This window comes from Schistocerca nitens, chromosome 4, assembly GCF_023898315.1.
Source record: "Schistocerca nitens isolate TAMUIC-IGC-003100 chromosome 4, iqSchNite1.1, whole genome shotgun sequence".
Lineage (NCBI taxonomy): Eukaryota > Metazoa > Arthropoda > Insecta > Orthoptera > Acrididae > Schistocerca > Schistocerca nitens.
Window position 1 is genome coordinate 564,735,773 of NC_064617.1, and position 13,408 is coordinate 564,749,180.

The 13,408-nt window shown below is 38.9% G+C and overlaps 1 protein-coding gene across 2 annotated transcripts in view; it reads left to right on the forward strand.

The window, feature by feature from the left end:
- LOC126251867 (supervillin) overlaps positions 1-13,408 on the forward strand; it is a 695,256-nt gene that overhangs the window by 258,032 nt on the left and 423,816 nt on the right. For both annotated transcript variants that reach the window (XM_049952554.1, XM_049952555.1), the window contains 3 exons: positions 10,705-10,941; positions 11,153-11,170; positions 12,547-12,714. In XM_049952554.1, coding sequence (XP_049808511.1) covers positions 10,705-10,941; positions 11,153-11,170; positions 12,547-12,714 — 423 coding nt within the window. The remainder of the gene's footprint in view (positions 1-10,704; positions 10,942-11,152; positions 11,171-12,546; positions 12,715-13,408) is intronic.

A 13,408-nucleotide genomic window follows, 5' to 3' on the forward strand; every position in this document is an offset into this window, starting at 1 on the left:
TCCCATCTATCACTGTATACCCCACAGTGACATGAGTGGAAGTGACCATGTCCCCATCTTACTGTCATTCTCATGGATGCATACTCAGATGGGCTTTAAACAAGGCAGACTGGGAAACTTTCATATCTATTGTCACCATTGAATCACCCCCGCAACGATCGTTTATGCTGCAAAACGTGTGGTCCCTCATTTCTCAGGGTTCCCCAGGGAAAGACAATGCCTTAATGGTCGCCGGAAATCGCTGAGACTACTAAAGAGCGTAGGCGAGCTCTACAGCGATATAAGCGGCACCCGTCACTGGAGCAAGTAATAGCTTTTAAACGGCTCCATGCCCTTGTTCACCAGCTCATAAAAATATGGAAACAGGAGTGTTGGGAGAGGTATGTCTCCACCACTGGGTCACATATCTCGCATTCGCAAGTCTGGTAGAAGATCCAATGTGTATTAAAGTACCAGGCCTCAACAGGTGTTCCTTGTATATCCATCAATGAAGAGATATCTACCGACGCAAACATAATTGCAGAGTACTTTGCCGAGCCCTATGCTAGTGCCTCTACATCGGATAATTATCCCATCGCCTTTCATACCTTCAAACAGTGGATGGGAGGGAAACTCCTCTCGTTCACTACACACCACAGTGAACCTTATAATACTGCATTTACTGAGTGGGAGCTCCTCCTCACCCTTGCACATTTTCCCGACACAGCTCCTAGGCCAGATTGCATCCACACTCAGGTGATTAAACATCTCTCATTGGACTACATGTGATGTCCATCTTCAACCGCATCTGGAGTGATGGTGTTTTCCTGACGCAGTGGCGAGCGAGCGGTGTCATTCCAGTGCTCAAACTTGGTAAAAACCCGCTTTATGTGGATAGCTATTGGCCCATCAGCCTCACCAATGTTTTTTGTAAGCTGCTAGAACGCCTGCTGAGTCGGTGGTTGTGTTGGCTCCAGGAGTCCCGGGGCCTACTGGCTCCATGCCAAGGTGATTCGGCAAGGGTCACTCTACTGCTGATAACTTAGTGTCCCTCGAGTCTGCCATCTGAACAGCGTTTTTACCTGTCACTCCATACTTTGTGTGTCCAAGTTGGTGCCTCCCGTAGTTCCCGCCATATCCAGGAGAATGGGGTCCCGCAGACCTCAGTATTGAGTGTGTCTTTATTTTTAGTAGTCATTAAAGGTCTAGCAGCAGCTGTAGGGCCATCCAATGACTTGCATTTCCTACTGTTGCTCCAGCACTGGTGTACTGAGCAGCACCTATGGGGAGCCATCCACAAGACACGGTCATGGGCTCTAACCCACGGCTTTCAGTTTTCTGCCATGAAGTTGTTTGTCATGCACTTCTGTCAGTGTTTTACCATTCATCCAGAACCAGAACTTCACCATGATGATGAGCCACTTACTGTAATGGGGACATATCAGTTCTTAGGACTGGTTTTTGATGCCCAGTTGACTTGGCTTCCTCATCTTTGTCAGCTTAAGCAGAAGTGCTGGCAGCATCTCAGTGCCCTCCACTGTCTGAGCAATACCAACTGGGGTGCAGATCACTCTACACTGCTGTGGCTCTACAAAGCCCTTGTTCAGTTCTGCCTGGAGTCTTATGATTCAGCGGCACCGTCAGCGTTGTGGTTATGAGGCCCAGTGCACCACTGCGGTTTTCGGCTAGTGACAGGAGCTTTTGGGATGAGTCCGATGGTTGGTGTATTGGTGGAGGCTAGGATACCTCTATTGTAGATCAGGTGCTGACAACTGCTCACCAATTGTGTTGCACACATTCATAGCTCTCCTGAGCATCCAAATTGCCATCACCTTTTCCCAACCATGGTGGTTCATCTCCCAGATCGGCAGCCCAGTTCAGGGATTGTGATTATAGTTCATGTCCAACCCCTTCTGTCTGAGCTGGAGTCCTTTTCTCTACCATCCCTCATCTGGGCCCATTCACATACACTTCCATGGTGTATACCTAGGCCACAGATTCAGCTGGACATTTTGCATGTCCTAGGGAGTCGGTTCTTCCTCAGTTCTAGATGTGTCCCAGGGCTCTCAAGTAGTCTACACTCACAGCTCATTGGTTGACCATCACATTGGCTTCACTTATGCTCACAGAGGACACACTGAACAGTGCTCCTTGCAAGATGGCTGCAGTGTTTTCACTGCAGAGCTGGTGTCATATCCCGTGCTCTGGAGCACGTCTGTTCCTGCTCCAGTGACTCCTTCCTTGTCTGTAGTGACTCCTTCCTTGCCTGTAGTGACTCCTTGAGCAACTTACAAGCCATTGATCAGTTCTACCCTCTCCATCCTTTTGCTAGCGACCATCTGGGAGTCGGTCTATGCCCTGGAACAGTCTGGTCATTCAGTAGTGTTTGTCTGTACCCCACGACACATCAGAATCTCAGTCAATGAGCTTGCTGTCAGGCTGGCCAAACAGACTTTTCGGAAACCTTTTCTGGAGATCGTCATCTCTGAAACTGACTTGCGCTAAATATTATGCCGCAAGTTTTTGCGGATTTGGTATACAGAATGACGTAATCTACAAACGCCCAATAAATTGTGTGCCATAAAGGAGACTACGAATGTGTGGCAGTCCTCTATGCAGGCCTCCTGCAGGGACAATGTGGTCCTCTGTTGGCTCCGCATCAGCCACGCTTGGCTGGCCCATGGCTGTCTCCTCCGTGAAGACACACTTCAGTGTCGGTGCAGTGGCCGGTTGAGAGTGGCCCACACTCAGTTGCACTGGCCTACTTTAGCTACCCTGGTACAGAATTATCAGTTAACTGGACTCATTGCCATTAGTTTTATCTGACACCGCCTCGTAAGTGCTGATATAATTTTACATTTTATACGTGGGGGGGGATTATCATTCTGTCTAAGTTTTAGTGCATTTTTTTTTGTCAGTCTGTGTTCTCTAGCCTAGTGCTTTTAGGCTGGAGGTTCTAATGTGTTGCAGCATGGCTGGCTCATCCCTTTCTGTTCTTGTGATCAGCCAGCCTCTCTTGTTTTTTATCCCTTTTGTTGCGACTCTCTGTGGTTTTCTCATCTTACTTTGTCCATTGTAGTGTTTGTTGCCCTTCTGTAGTTCTTGCAGTTTTCTTTTCTCCAGGTTTTATGCGTGAAATTTTATTCTATCCCTCATGAACTTGTTTTATAGGAACAAGAGACCATTGACCAAGCAGTTTGGTCCTTCCCTCTCCCCCCCTTAAACCAACCATCCATATAAGGTATATTTGATAGGAAGAAAAAAACTTCCGTGCTTTGTCTATTATCCTCAGTAAAAACATCCTAGTACCAGTTAATCTGTGCTTCAGAAACTCAGACAATGTTAATTCTTTACTTTGATAGTGCTGGCATAATTTACAAAGAATTTGTGCCTCCATAGAATTGTAAAGAAGCCAGGGGAATGTTTAAATGCTTGCTTGCTTGCTTGCACCTAGTGCAATTTCCTTGCTAAAAAGTAAATCTCACCATTCACCTTTATTCACCAGATCTGTTTGAATCAGAGTACTCTCTCTAACTGAAATTGAGAATTCACCTTAAGGGTTCAGATGCAACTCAAGGCAAGAAAATAGTTTGGGGGAGGAGTAAAGGTTTGGACATTAGGGGTGTTGGGAAAGCAGTGGATCATTCAGTTTGTTTCGTTCAAATGTGAATTCGAAGACCATCTTCTGATATCTTCTCAGGTGTCCTAGAGCTCTGTAATCAATTGGTTTTTAGAGCAGAATTTTATTTTCTATTTGTAAGAGGCCTTTGTATTAGTTGCTTTTTCTTCAGCTTTTCTTTTACATACTCATAATTAATTCCTGTTATCACATATCTTTTTTAGTTGTTATCTGCTGGTTGTATATTGTTTGCAATGTAATGTGGCAATGTAATGTAGTAATGTGGTTGTGTGATGAAGTGCTTACTAATATTGAATACACTGCAATAGCCTTTTTAGTATATTGCCCTGTGTATTTTGAAAGTAATTGTATCTGGTATACAAGCCTGGAGGATCGTGGGGGTCATTATGATTTTCTAAAAACCCAAAATTCTACCATTATTAAATTAAAAAGCGATCAAGTGGTGATCGCTGCATGTCATTAGATAAATCTTGGGTTTTTGTGCCTTCTTTGATAGGATATGCCGAGTGCCATGCGTTGTTGAACTAACCTATGCATATTAATGGTTTGCATAAAAAAAGAATATCTTTTCTGTTCAGTTCCCAAAACCAAAAAGAAAAAAAAAGAAAAGAAAAAACCTTTTAGTTTGTTTTTTAAAATGGAATCACATCTGACAACAACCATAAACTGATGAAGTTGCTTGACAATATGCTAATTTAAATATTTTTTTTAAATGCACATACAAAAATTAATGTGGACCACTCTTCATATGTGATGTGGTGTTGATTCACATAAAAAATATTACAATCCTATTAGTGCTCTAACCATCTCCAACTCAAAAGGAATAAACAAAAAAAATCAGAGCAAGTGTTCAGATGTGTTTGAATTCTTAAGGGACCAAACTGCTGAGGTCATCGGTCCCCAGACTTGCACACTACTTAAACTAACTTACGCTAAGAACAACACACACACCCATGCCTGAGGGAGGACTCGAACCTCGGGCGGGAGGGGCCGCGCACTCTGTGACATGGCGCCTCTAATCGCACAGCTCAGAGCAAATCCTATCATAAAAAAAACTTTTCCCCTTTTCAGGTGTTGATTTCTAACTTGTACTCAGCTGTCTTAAACTTAACTTCACAAAATATTTTACAAATTAGACACTCACATCAACATCTGAGATTTGAAGCATGCACCTTCATGTACCTTACCATATTTTAACATAAATGCTCAGAACATGATACATCATTGTGACTGACATGAATTTCATCACACAGTCACCCATATGGATGAAGTAATACCACTTTGATCTTTACAGTAGTCTTGACAATAACAGCCTTAAAATCTTCTTGTTGTTATTGCTAGAAACCTTTCTATCACCTCTACTCTCTCAAGCAATGTTGTGCAACATCACATTATAATCTGCAATTAATATAGGCTACATTAGAATACACAGTTGTGTCAGTTACGCAAATTTTTTAAAAAAAATCATTAATCTGCAGCTTGATTTATTGATGGGTAGACATGTGCAAAAAAATATGGATTGAGATCTGTAGGTGAAACTGTTATTGCAGACTATCTGATCTTTCTGTTTCTCGTATTGTCTCTATGGGTATAACAAGCCATTCTCACCAGGAGTTTTGTTTCTTCTGTTTTAATGCCTCACTTCTCCTTTCTCTTCTGACCCAAAATTTTCATACCTGTCAAACAGCTTAGGCACCACCACCACTTCATAAAGTTTTAAGTATGTGTTTTTTAATTTTTTGTTGGTAACCTTTATAATGGAACATACCAGTTGCAGTTTATTTGATTTATTTCTCAGCTCATCGATTTAATCATAGGATATCAATTATTGTAAATAGTTAAATGATGTGCTAGCCTGCTCAGTTACGGTATAGCCAATTATGGTCTTTGAAGAATGGGTATTTCCTCTTGAGTATCATCACCTTAGGCTTGTTGAAAGATGTCTATAGGTCATTGCGTACTACTGAGTTGGTCCATGTCAATATGTCAACAATCTCATTGCCACAGTTGGGCACTGAAATAAATTCAGTGGTGTCACATGAACACTTGTGCCGGACCATGACTTGAACCCAGATTTCCCACTTTCGTTGAGTGGTCACATTAACTGATTTGGCCATCCAGATACACTTCCCATCAAACTCAGAAGCTTGCTTTGTCAACAATGGAGTGAGTGTCTGTATCAAAACTCCTTGTGATTTCTTTTATATGGTACAGACAGCCCTTCGCTCATATTATTGTGCCTTGAAACTTTTTTGAGTGCTTTTCTGTAGTCAGCAAATAGCATATGGGTTTCTAAGTTGAACATTTGTCTCTTCTGGATTCATTGTTTTAATATTAATAAACAGTAATCTTTCAATATCAATACACAGTAGCTACAGAAGCATCCTTTTGCGAAACCATGCTGTTCTTTGGCCAGAAGGGGCTCAATCCACTTTTTAAAAAATTGTTACAGACTTATATGATGTAGTTATTAGACTGACATTCCAGTGATTGCCACATTCATTCTTTTAGTTTTTTTCATTAATGGATATCATTTCTGAGCTTGCTCACTCTTCAGGGATTTTCTACATACTCCAGCATACCATAAGGGTATTTAATAAACTGGTTTCTGCATATTTAATGAGCTCTTTTAAAAGTTTTGCATACCTTCATATTCTTATTTTTCATAATTTAGTGGTGACATTGATTCTAGAAATGTCAGCAGAATATACATTCGGCCTATTGTTTCTGGATTCATTGTTAGGCTGGATCTTATTTTTGGGATATAACATCAGAACATTGTAGCCCCATGGGAGAAGCTCCATAATGCTGTGTGTAGGAACAGGACAAAATCATTTTGTTTCATAGTTAATATTCATGTTTTTGTATTACTTTTACTGATTTTGGTGTTACTTTCTGATTGCTTATTTTTGAAACACCATACAGTCCCATTTTGTCTTATTTTATTATTTATTGGTGTTAAGTTGAAAATATACCAATAAGTTACAAGGGGGAGTGAAATGAAGACAACAAAAGTGTAATTAAAAATCAAAATTTCATACTATAGTTTTGTAATTTGACAGTACTCTTACCAAAGCTGTAAGGAATGCCCTACAGGTGGCAGCTTACTACAGACAAGTGAAACATGGTCAAAGTACCATTTCGAAACGGCTGCCACACTTGCGACATGGACCAACGAAGGGCAGCATTCTGTCATAATGTTTTCTGGCCAATGAAGTTATGTAGCCTATTGAAATCCATCCATTAATGAATCTTCATTATGTTCATGCTTGTCTATCACTGTAGTAAGTGTACGAGTGAAGTAGAAAGTTTGGAAATGCTGCAACTTCTGTGATATATGCTCAGTGCATGGGTAAGACCATCATAGTCTACTGCAGCAGTTGAAGCCATTGTGATAGAAAATCACCATGTGATGATGGATGAAATAGTCACACATCTGAAAATTGGATGTGACTCAGCACATCACACCATTCTTGAGGTGCTCAAGTTTCACAAAATGTGTGCTAGATGAGTGCTATGGCAGCTCACTCCTGATCTGAAACAGTGACTTGGTGGTGTCAGTAAAGAACTCTTGTGGCACTTTGGAGAAGAAAGCGATGGCTACTTGGAGAGAATTGTTATGGGATATGAAACTTGGGTAGATTACAGCCAACCTGAAACAGAGAGAGCATGCAAGAAATGGCACCAGTCCTCATCAACAAAACCAAGAAGTTGCAGATGTTGCCATGTGCAGAAAAGGTTTTGCTGACACACTTTTGGATGAAAGTGGTGTAGTTGTGGAACACATGGAACACAGCATGACTAGGGGAAACACCATCACTAGTGTTTCATGTTCTAATAAGTTAAAAAATCAGATTCGGCCTGCCGTAAGATCAAAGTGATGTGGACTTCAGACTGCAGGTGTCATTTTGCAACAAGAGACTGCTGAGCCTCATACTGCCCATGCATCGCTTGCAACCATTGACCTGCACCTTGATAACCTGCCACATCCACCATACTTACGAAACCTCCCACTGACTGATTACAACATGATGAAACGAACAGTCTTGGTGCAGAGTTGTAATTATTATTTATTTATCCGTGACACATATCAACTGATACAGGCATCTTCAGATTGGCTGCTATTAGATGGTGTTAGGCACATAGGATACTGAGCACACACATCCCAGCAAACAGTCACCTCGTCAAATGATCAGAAACATTGTGTGGTGGTGTCCTTTGTTACGGCATGCAATGCAGACCAGTGAACGGAAAATAAGATCAGCTCTACATAGGTCTGCCACCATGTAAACATGTGGGAGGTGTAGTCAGCTTATAGTTTCTTCATTGTCTATTACGGGTCAGTATACCATCCCCACTGTGGATTGGAAAAAGTGATTACCACACATCTGGACCACTCAGACCGCTAATGGGCGGAAAGTAATTTCGTTACAATGAAGAGCTGCAGCAGGTGGTGCACGAGTGTCTGCGCGCACGACCAAGAGTGTCCCAATGTGGGCAGGAAGTGTTGAACATCAAGGAGACTGTTGACCAAAAGAGTCCCAACACAGGCAGGAAGTGTTGAACTTCAAGGAGAGTGTTGAAAAAAAATGATATACGTGCATTCCAGTTTTGTTCAGAATAAAAGAAAAACCTCCCCCTCATGCATTATACAGATATTGTAGAGAAAACTATCAATATCATTAAAAAATGTGTCCTTTAAGCCCATTAAATTTAATCATTCAAAGAAAAAATACTCACAGTTCAAAGTTTTTCAAAAGAAATTATTGCAGTAACTTAAGAGGTATATTTGGAGACCTTCTGCACTCCATCTCTTAACATTACACTATAGTGTGAAAACAGCCACCTGCTGTTTAAATTAGAACACAGAAGACAAACTGCCTTCAGCACAACACCAGACATTTGACAATGTTCGCATATTTTGCTAGTGTGGGACATTGCTTTTCCACTAAATTAAGAGAGTATATAAATGCCTTCAGAATATCTTACATAGCTGAGAGCTACCACTCTACGTACCCCGTACATCATGTCATCATTAATAGAGTTAACAGTTGTGGGACCATGAACACAGACTTAGATGGATCTGTGACCAAGATCTCTTGTGGTGAGTTTCATTATTTTGGTCATATCTTCCTGAAGTATTCACACATTCATATTTCTCAAAATCTTGCTGGTTTAATACCCAGAAATTCATTTTTCTGCAGTAATGAAGAAATCTTCACTTTTAACTTGGAATACAAGTAGTGGTTTTTTCCAGCCATGTCAGATTCCCAATATTTTGATTTTTATGCAATAAGTCAGACCAAAAAATGACAACATTTGGAGATATCTGTGATGGGGTGCTTCAAGTAAACTGCACCTTTTTACAGTAAGCAATTATAAATATGAAAATCATCAAACATGGCAATTTATCTTCACAGATACATAAACCTGCTCTGTTCAGTTTATCAACCACTCACTACATGGCACATGACACAAAGAATGTTTATTTCAATATGTATTCAATGTTTCATTATATTGTAAATGAAATTTGTGGTGACAGTGTAGTCTGTTGTGTAGACGGGTGCCTAGGATTGATTAAAATGTGCTTGGACGCTACTTCTAATTACATTTTTGCAAAATTTAAGTGCAGCATTTCCTGTTTTTAATATTTGTGCTTACATACTATGAAAATATATAGTTTAATTTATGTGCCATATTAAAGATATCTCACAAATGTGTCATTTTTCTGTATTATTGATTTTGCAAAAGTGTTAGGAAATGTCACGACTAAAACTGTTACTGGAATAGAGTATGTTTGAAGTAGGGTGTGTTTGTTTCATGTCACATTTAGAGCCATGTTATTTATGTGGGAAATCAATATTCATTTTAAGATTATACACAATTCTCAGAGTTGAGGAAAAAAGTCAAACTCCAGTTTCAGCATTCAGTAACTACCGGTTACCATTAGCAATAAACTGCAGCTCTCAGTTTTACCACATTTTTACACCAGAATGGTAAAAAGGCCAAATTTAGAGACATTTTGTAAACACTGCCAATTTCACATTCTTTTACTAAGAATCAGATTTTGCTTTATTGTGTGTGCAAAATTTTCGTGTCCCTATCTATAGGATGGTACTTTTAATATGCTGTATCAAAAGGATTCGGTAGTTCAGAATGTGGTTGTAGTGTCACATGGAACTGCTTGTATGGCAGGAAAATAGCAAAAAGTGAAGGCAGTTGTGAGACTGACTGTTAATTTATGAAGTAAAGATGGTTTCATAACAGGTACATTTACCATTACTGCCTAAAACTTAGAGGGAGAGGGAGGGAGGGGGATGGGAGGGAGAGAGAGAGAGAGAGAGAGAGAGAGAGAGAAATATTTTAATAAAAAATTCAGACAAGATGCTACTAACTTGTTAAGTGTATTCTCCTACAAAGGAAATATTTACAATGACATTTATAAGCAAATTTTTCAAGTGACTCTGCTGAGACACACACAGGTCATTTCAGGTGAAAATTTACACACATCAATAAGTGATCTTAGTAGAAATGTGTGCTTTATGCTCACTGTGTGTGTGTGTGTGTGTGTGTTTGTTAAACTAAATTTTATTATTGTCAAGTTCCATTTACAGCTCTTGTTCCGTTGTACCACCACAGACTTCAGTTGCACTTTGTAACTTGTGGACTTGGATGTTATCTTGCTAACCAGAGGTGGTGTCAATATTTTTCCTCCTCTTGTTCACAGGCATTAAAAAAAAGTGTGAAATTTAGTCATTATTTGAACTTCTTGCAGCCAGTCATAAATCTTTTAATTATCTTCACAAATAATAATTTGCTGGAGGAGTGGTGATAATCTTGGAAACTGTTGGAATAAGGGTAAAAATTATGTTCATGGAAGGCTTCTGATCACATACCAAATGCATCACTGTCTGGTACATTTGTGAAGGACATTAGCTCTAAATGTTCACTATATTGTATAGAGTCCTCTTATGTTAATTAATTTTTATTTTGTACTTTACTCTTTTGTTTTGTGTTATATTTTTTGAGTTTTTTCTTTCAATTGCATGATTTTTCTTTTGGTCCTACCACTCTTACGAATGTAGATGGTAATGAGGACGATCCATCTAAGTTAAGTCTGAGTGAGCGTATCCGACTATTCAATCAGAAGATAAAGGATGAGCAAACAGTCAAGCAACCTGAATTGGGCCCACGTGCTACTGTTAAACGCACAGCCCGCTTCAAGACGCAGCCTGTCACCAATGAGGAAGTGGAAATTGCTCAGAAGAAGATTTCTAACCTTGCTGCCAGCTTTGCAAAACCACCAGATCCAGATACATTAGGTGTGGAACATTGAACTTGCTTCAACAGTTCATTTATTCATTTATATTAAAAAAAAATCGATTTTTTATTATTTTCTTGGAGGCAAGAAAGTTGCTGGTAACAACTAACTAAAAAGTTAATTGTAGTTTCTAATTGATAGACATACTTAAGAAAGTATTCAATAATTTGTTATATGAAATTCAACTAATAATTTGCTTTTTCATGCCTCAGTGAATGGGGATAACACAGGTAACAACGATTTGAGACATCGTTACATTTTGATACTGTTTTAAGACTTGGAATTACTTTATTTTGGTATGAGGCTAAGCATGTTCGAGATCGGTATCTTTAGATAGACTTGCAACTTCAGCTGTTTTGGTTTGGCTTACATCTTCAAACGATCTAATTTCTTTACTAATATGAACTAATTTTGTAGCCTTTTGTCTGTTATGTTTATTACAAGCATAAAATCTAACTTCATTGCTTCTGATTTCCGTTTGTTTTTGAGATGCATGGTGATGGTAGCTTATAGTTGCTGCCGTTTCAGAAAACAGTAATTTTAAATGTAATAATTGAATATGAATGACTGATTAGTAAAGTTTGTAACTTTAGCCTCCTGCTTGCTACAGTTTTAATGTTAACAGGAATTAAATGATGCAAATAAAATGTGTTTTTGGACAGTGATATTCCTCAAGGCAGGTTACTTGTCGTATAAACGAGAAAATATTTTATCAAAATTTCAAGAAATTTAACTGTTGCTCCAAAACTTATAATGCAGGTAAATAAACTCTTGACAGAAATTGTGTTTGATTTTTGTATTTGGCACATGGCTTGTAGTGTTCACTGGAACTTTTGTACGTAAATGATTGTATCGCAGTTGTGTCTGTAAGAGAGCACATGGAGGTGAAGACAAGGCAGCGGTTGAGGTAGTAAACTGTCATTTTTGAAAACAATAAAAATACACAGAACATGCACATTTATTTGAAATACATGTGTCATAATCATAGTAAATGTGGAAGCCCACAGAGATATGATGAGAGTGAATTATGTCTGTCTTTTGGACAAATTATTAGCAAATATTGATCTGTGCTTATCATTTATAGATGATATATATGATATTTTTGGCTAGGAGACCCCATCTAAAGGTTATTTGGCTGCCTAGTGCAAGTCTTTATTTGACACTGTTTCGGCAACTTTGAAGTCAATGATGAGAAAATGGTGATAAGTACAAGACCCAGTCCCTGAGTGGATAAAAACTCCAACCTGGCTGGTATTTGAAACAGATCTGCTTACATGGCAGTGAGCCACACTGACCACTCAGTTACAGAGGTGGACAATCATTTGTAGATGCATGTGATAGACTACATGAATGATAACTATTTACAGCAATAACAGGTAGCCTGCAGAATGCAGATATACATTATTCACAACATGTATTGTTCTCAAAATGTTAACCTCCTTGACAAGCTACTCTATACATTTTATTACAGACCATCCAATGCCCTGCGTGTTGATACAAAGTTTCCAGGGAACTTTAACACTTGCTTTTGTATCGATCCAGTAGTCATTTCAGCCATAATCATTTTGCTTAGTTCATACATAATAAAAAGGTTTTGGTGTTGTAGGAGGTTTATCCATTCGAGCTGCTCGAGAGAAGATTTATGAACATGCTGCAAATATCTTAACAAAATCAAGTTCTGCATCTCGTCTCGGACAGCATCCTACATCTAGCAGAGATGTCTCACCCACAAGACCTCAGCTTGGTTTTCCAGAGAGTGAAACAAAACCAAGAGGTAACAGGTCTTCAGAAGTCTCATTTATTGTTTTGGATTTTCCCTTTCATGTGTATTTTCAATGCAGCCAAATCTAATCAAGCTAAAATTTAGAAATGAAAATGGTAGACCAGTTTTGAAGAAATTTGATGTACAATTTATTTCATGAAATAGTCTTTGAATACTGTGATAAGACTTTGTTAAATTAAGTTAATATCACTCATATCAGTTGATGGTATTGCTGTTCCTCCAAGTTGTCACATATAACAGTAAAGAAATTTTACTTTTCTGATTTTTCCTGTGTTAGTCTCTTGAAATTAAGGTCGTTAAAAACACTCGAAGTACCTTATTTAATTAACGATGCTAAAGCACACCAACTTTGACCTCTCACAAGTAATCGCTGTTCTTTTCATCTGAAAAATTCTCTCTCCTTGGTCTGTAACTGCAACAGCTTTACCTACATGATTCAGATTGGATGCAAAAATCCTATTTGATCCATAAAAGTTACGAGAGAAGTAGAATTCTGTTCGGTATCTCTCTTTTTACACATTTGGGAAAAGAGAGAATGAGAATCAGTAAGACTCATTGTGTGACTGTGGTCAGAGATATTTCTAGAGGGAGAATAATAATCCTGAAATAAAGTCTTTGAGCTTTTCTAACAGAGTACCCAAAGTACTTATAGCAGTCATGTTGGATTATATAAAACTGATGTGAT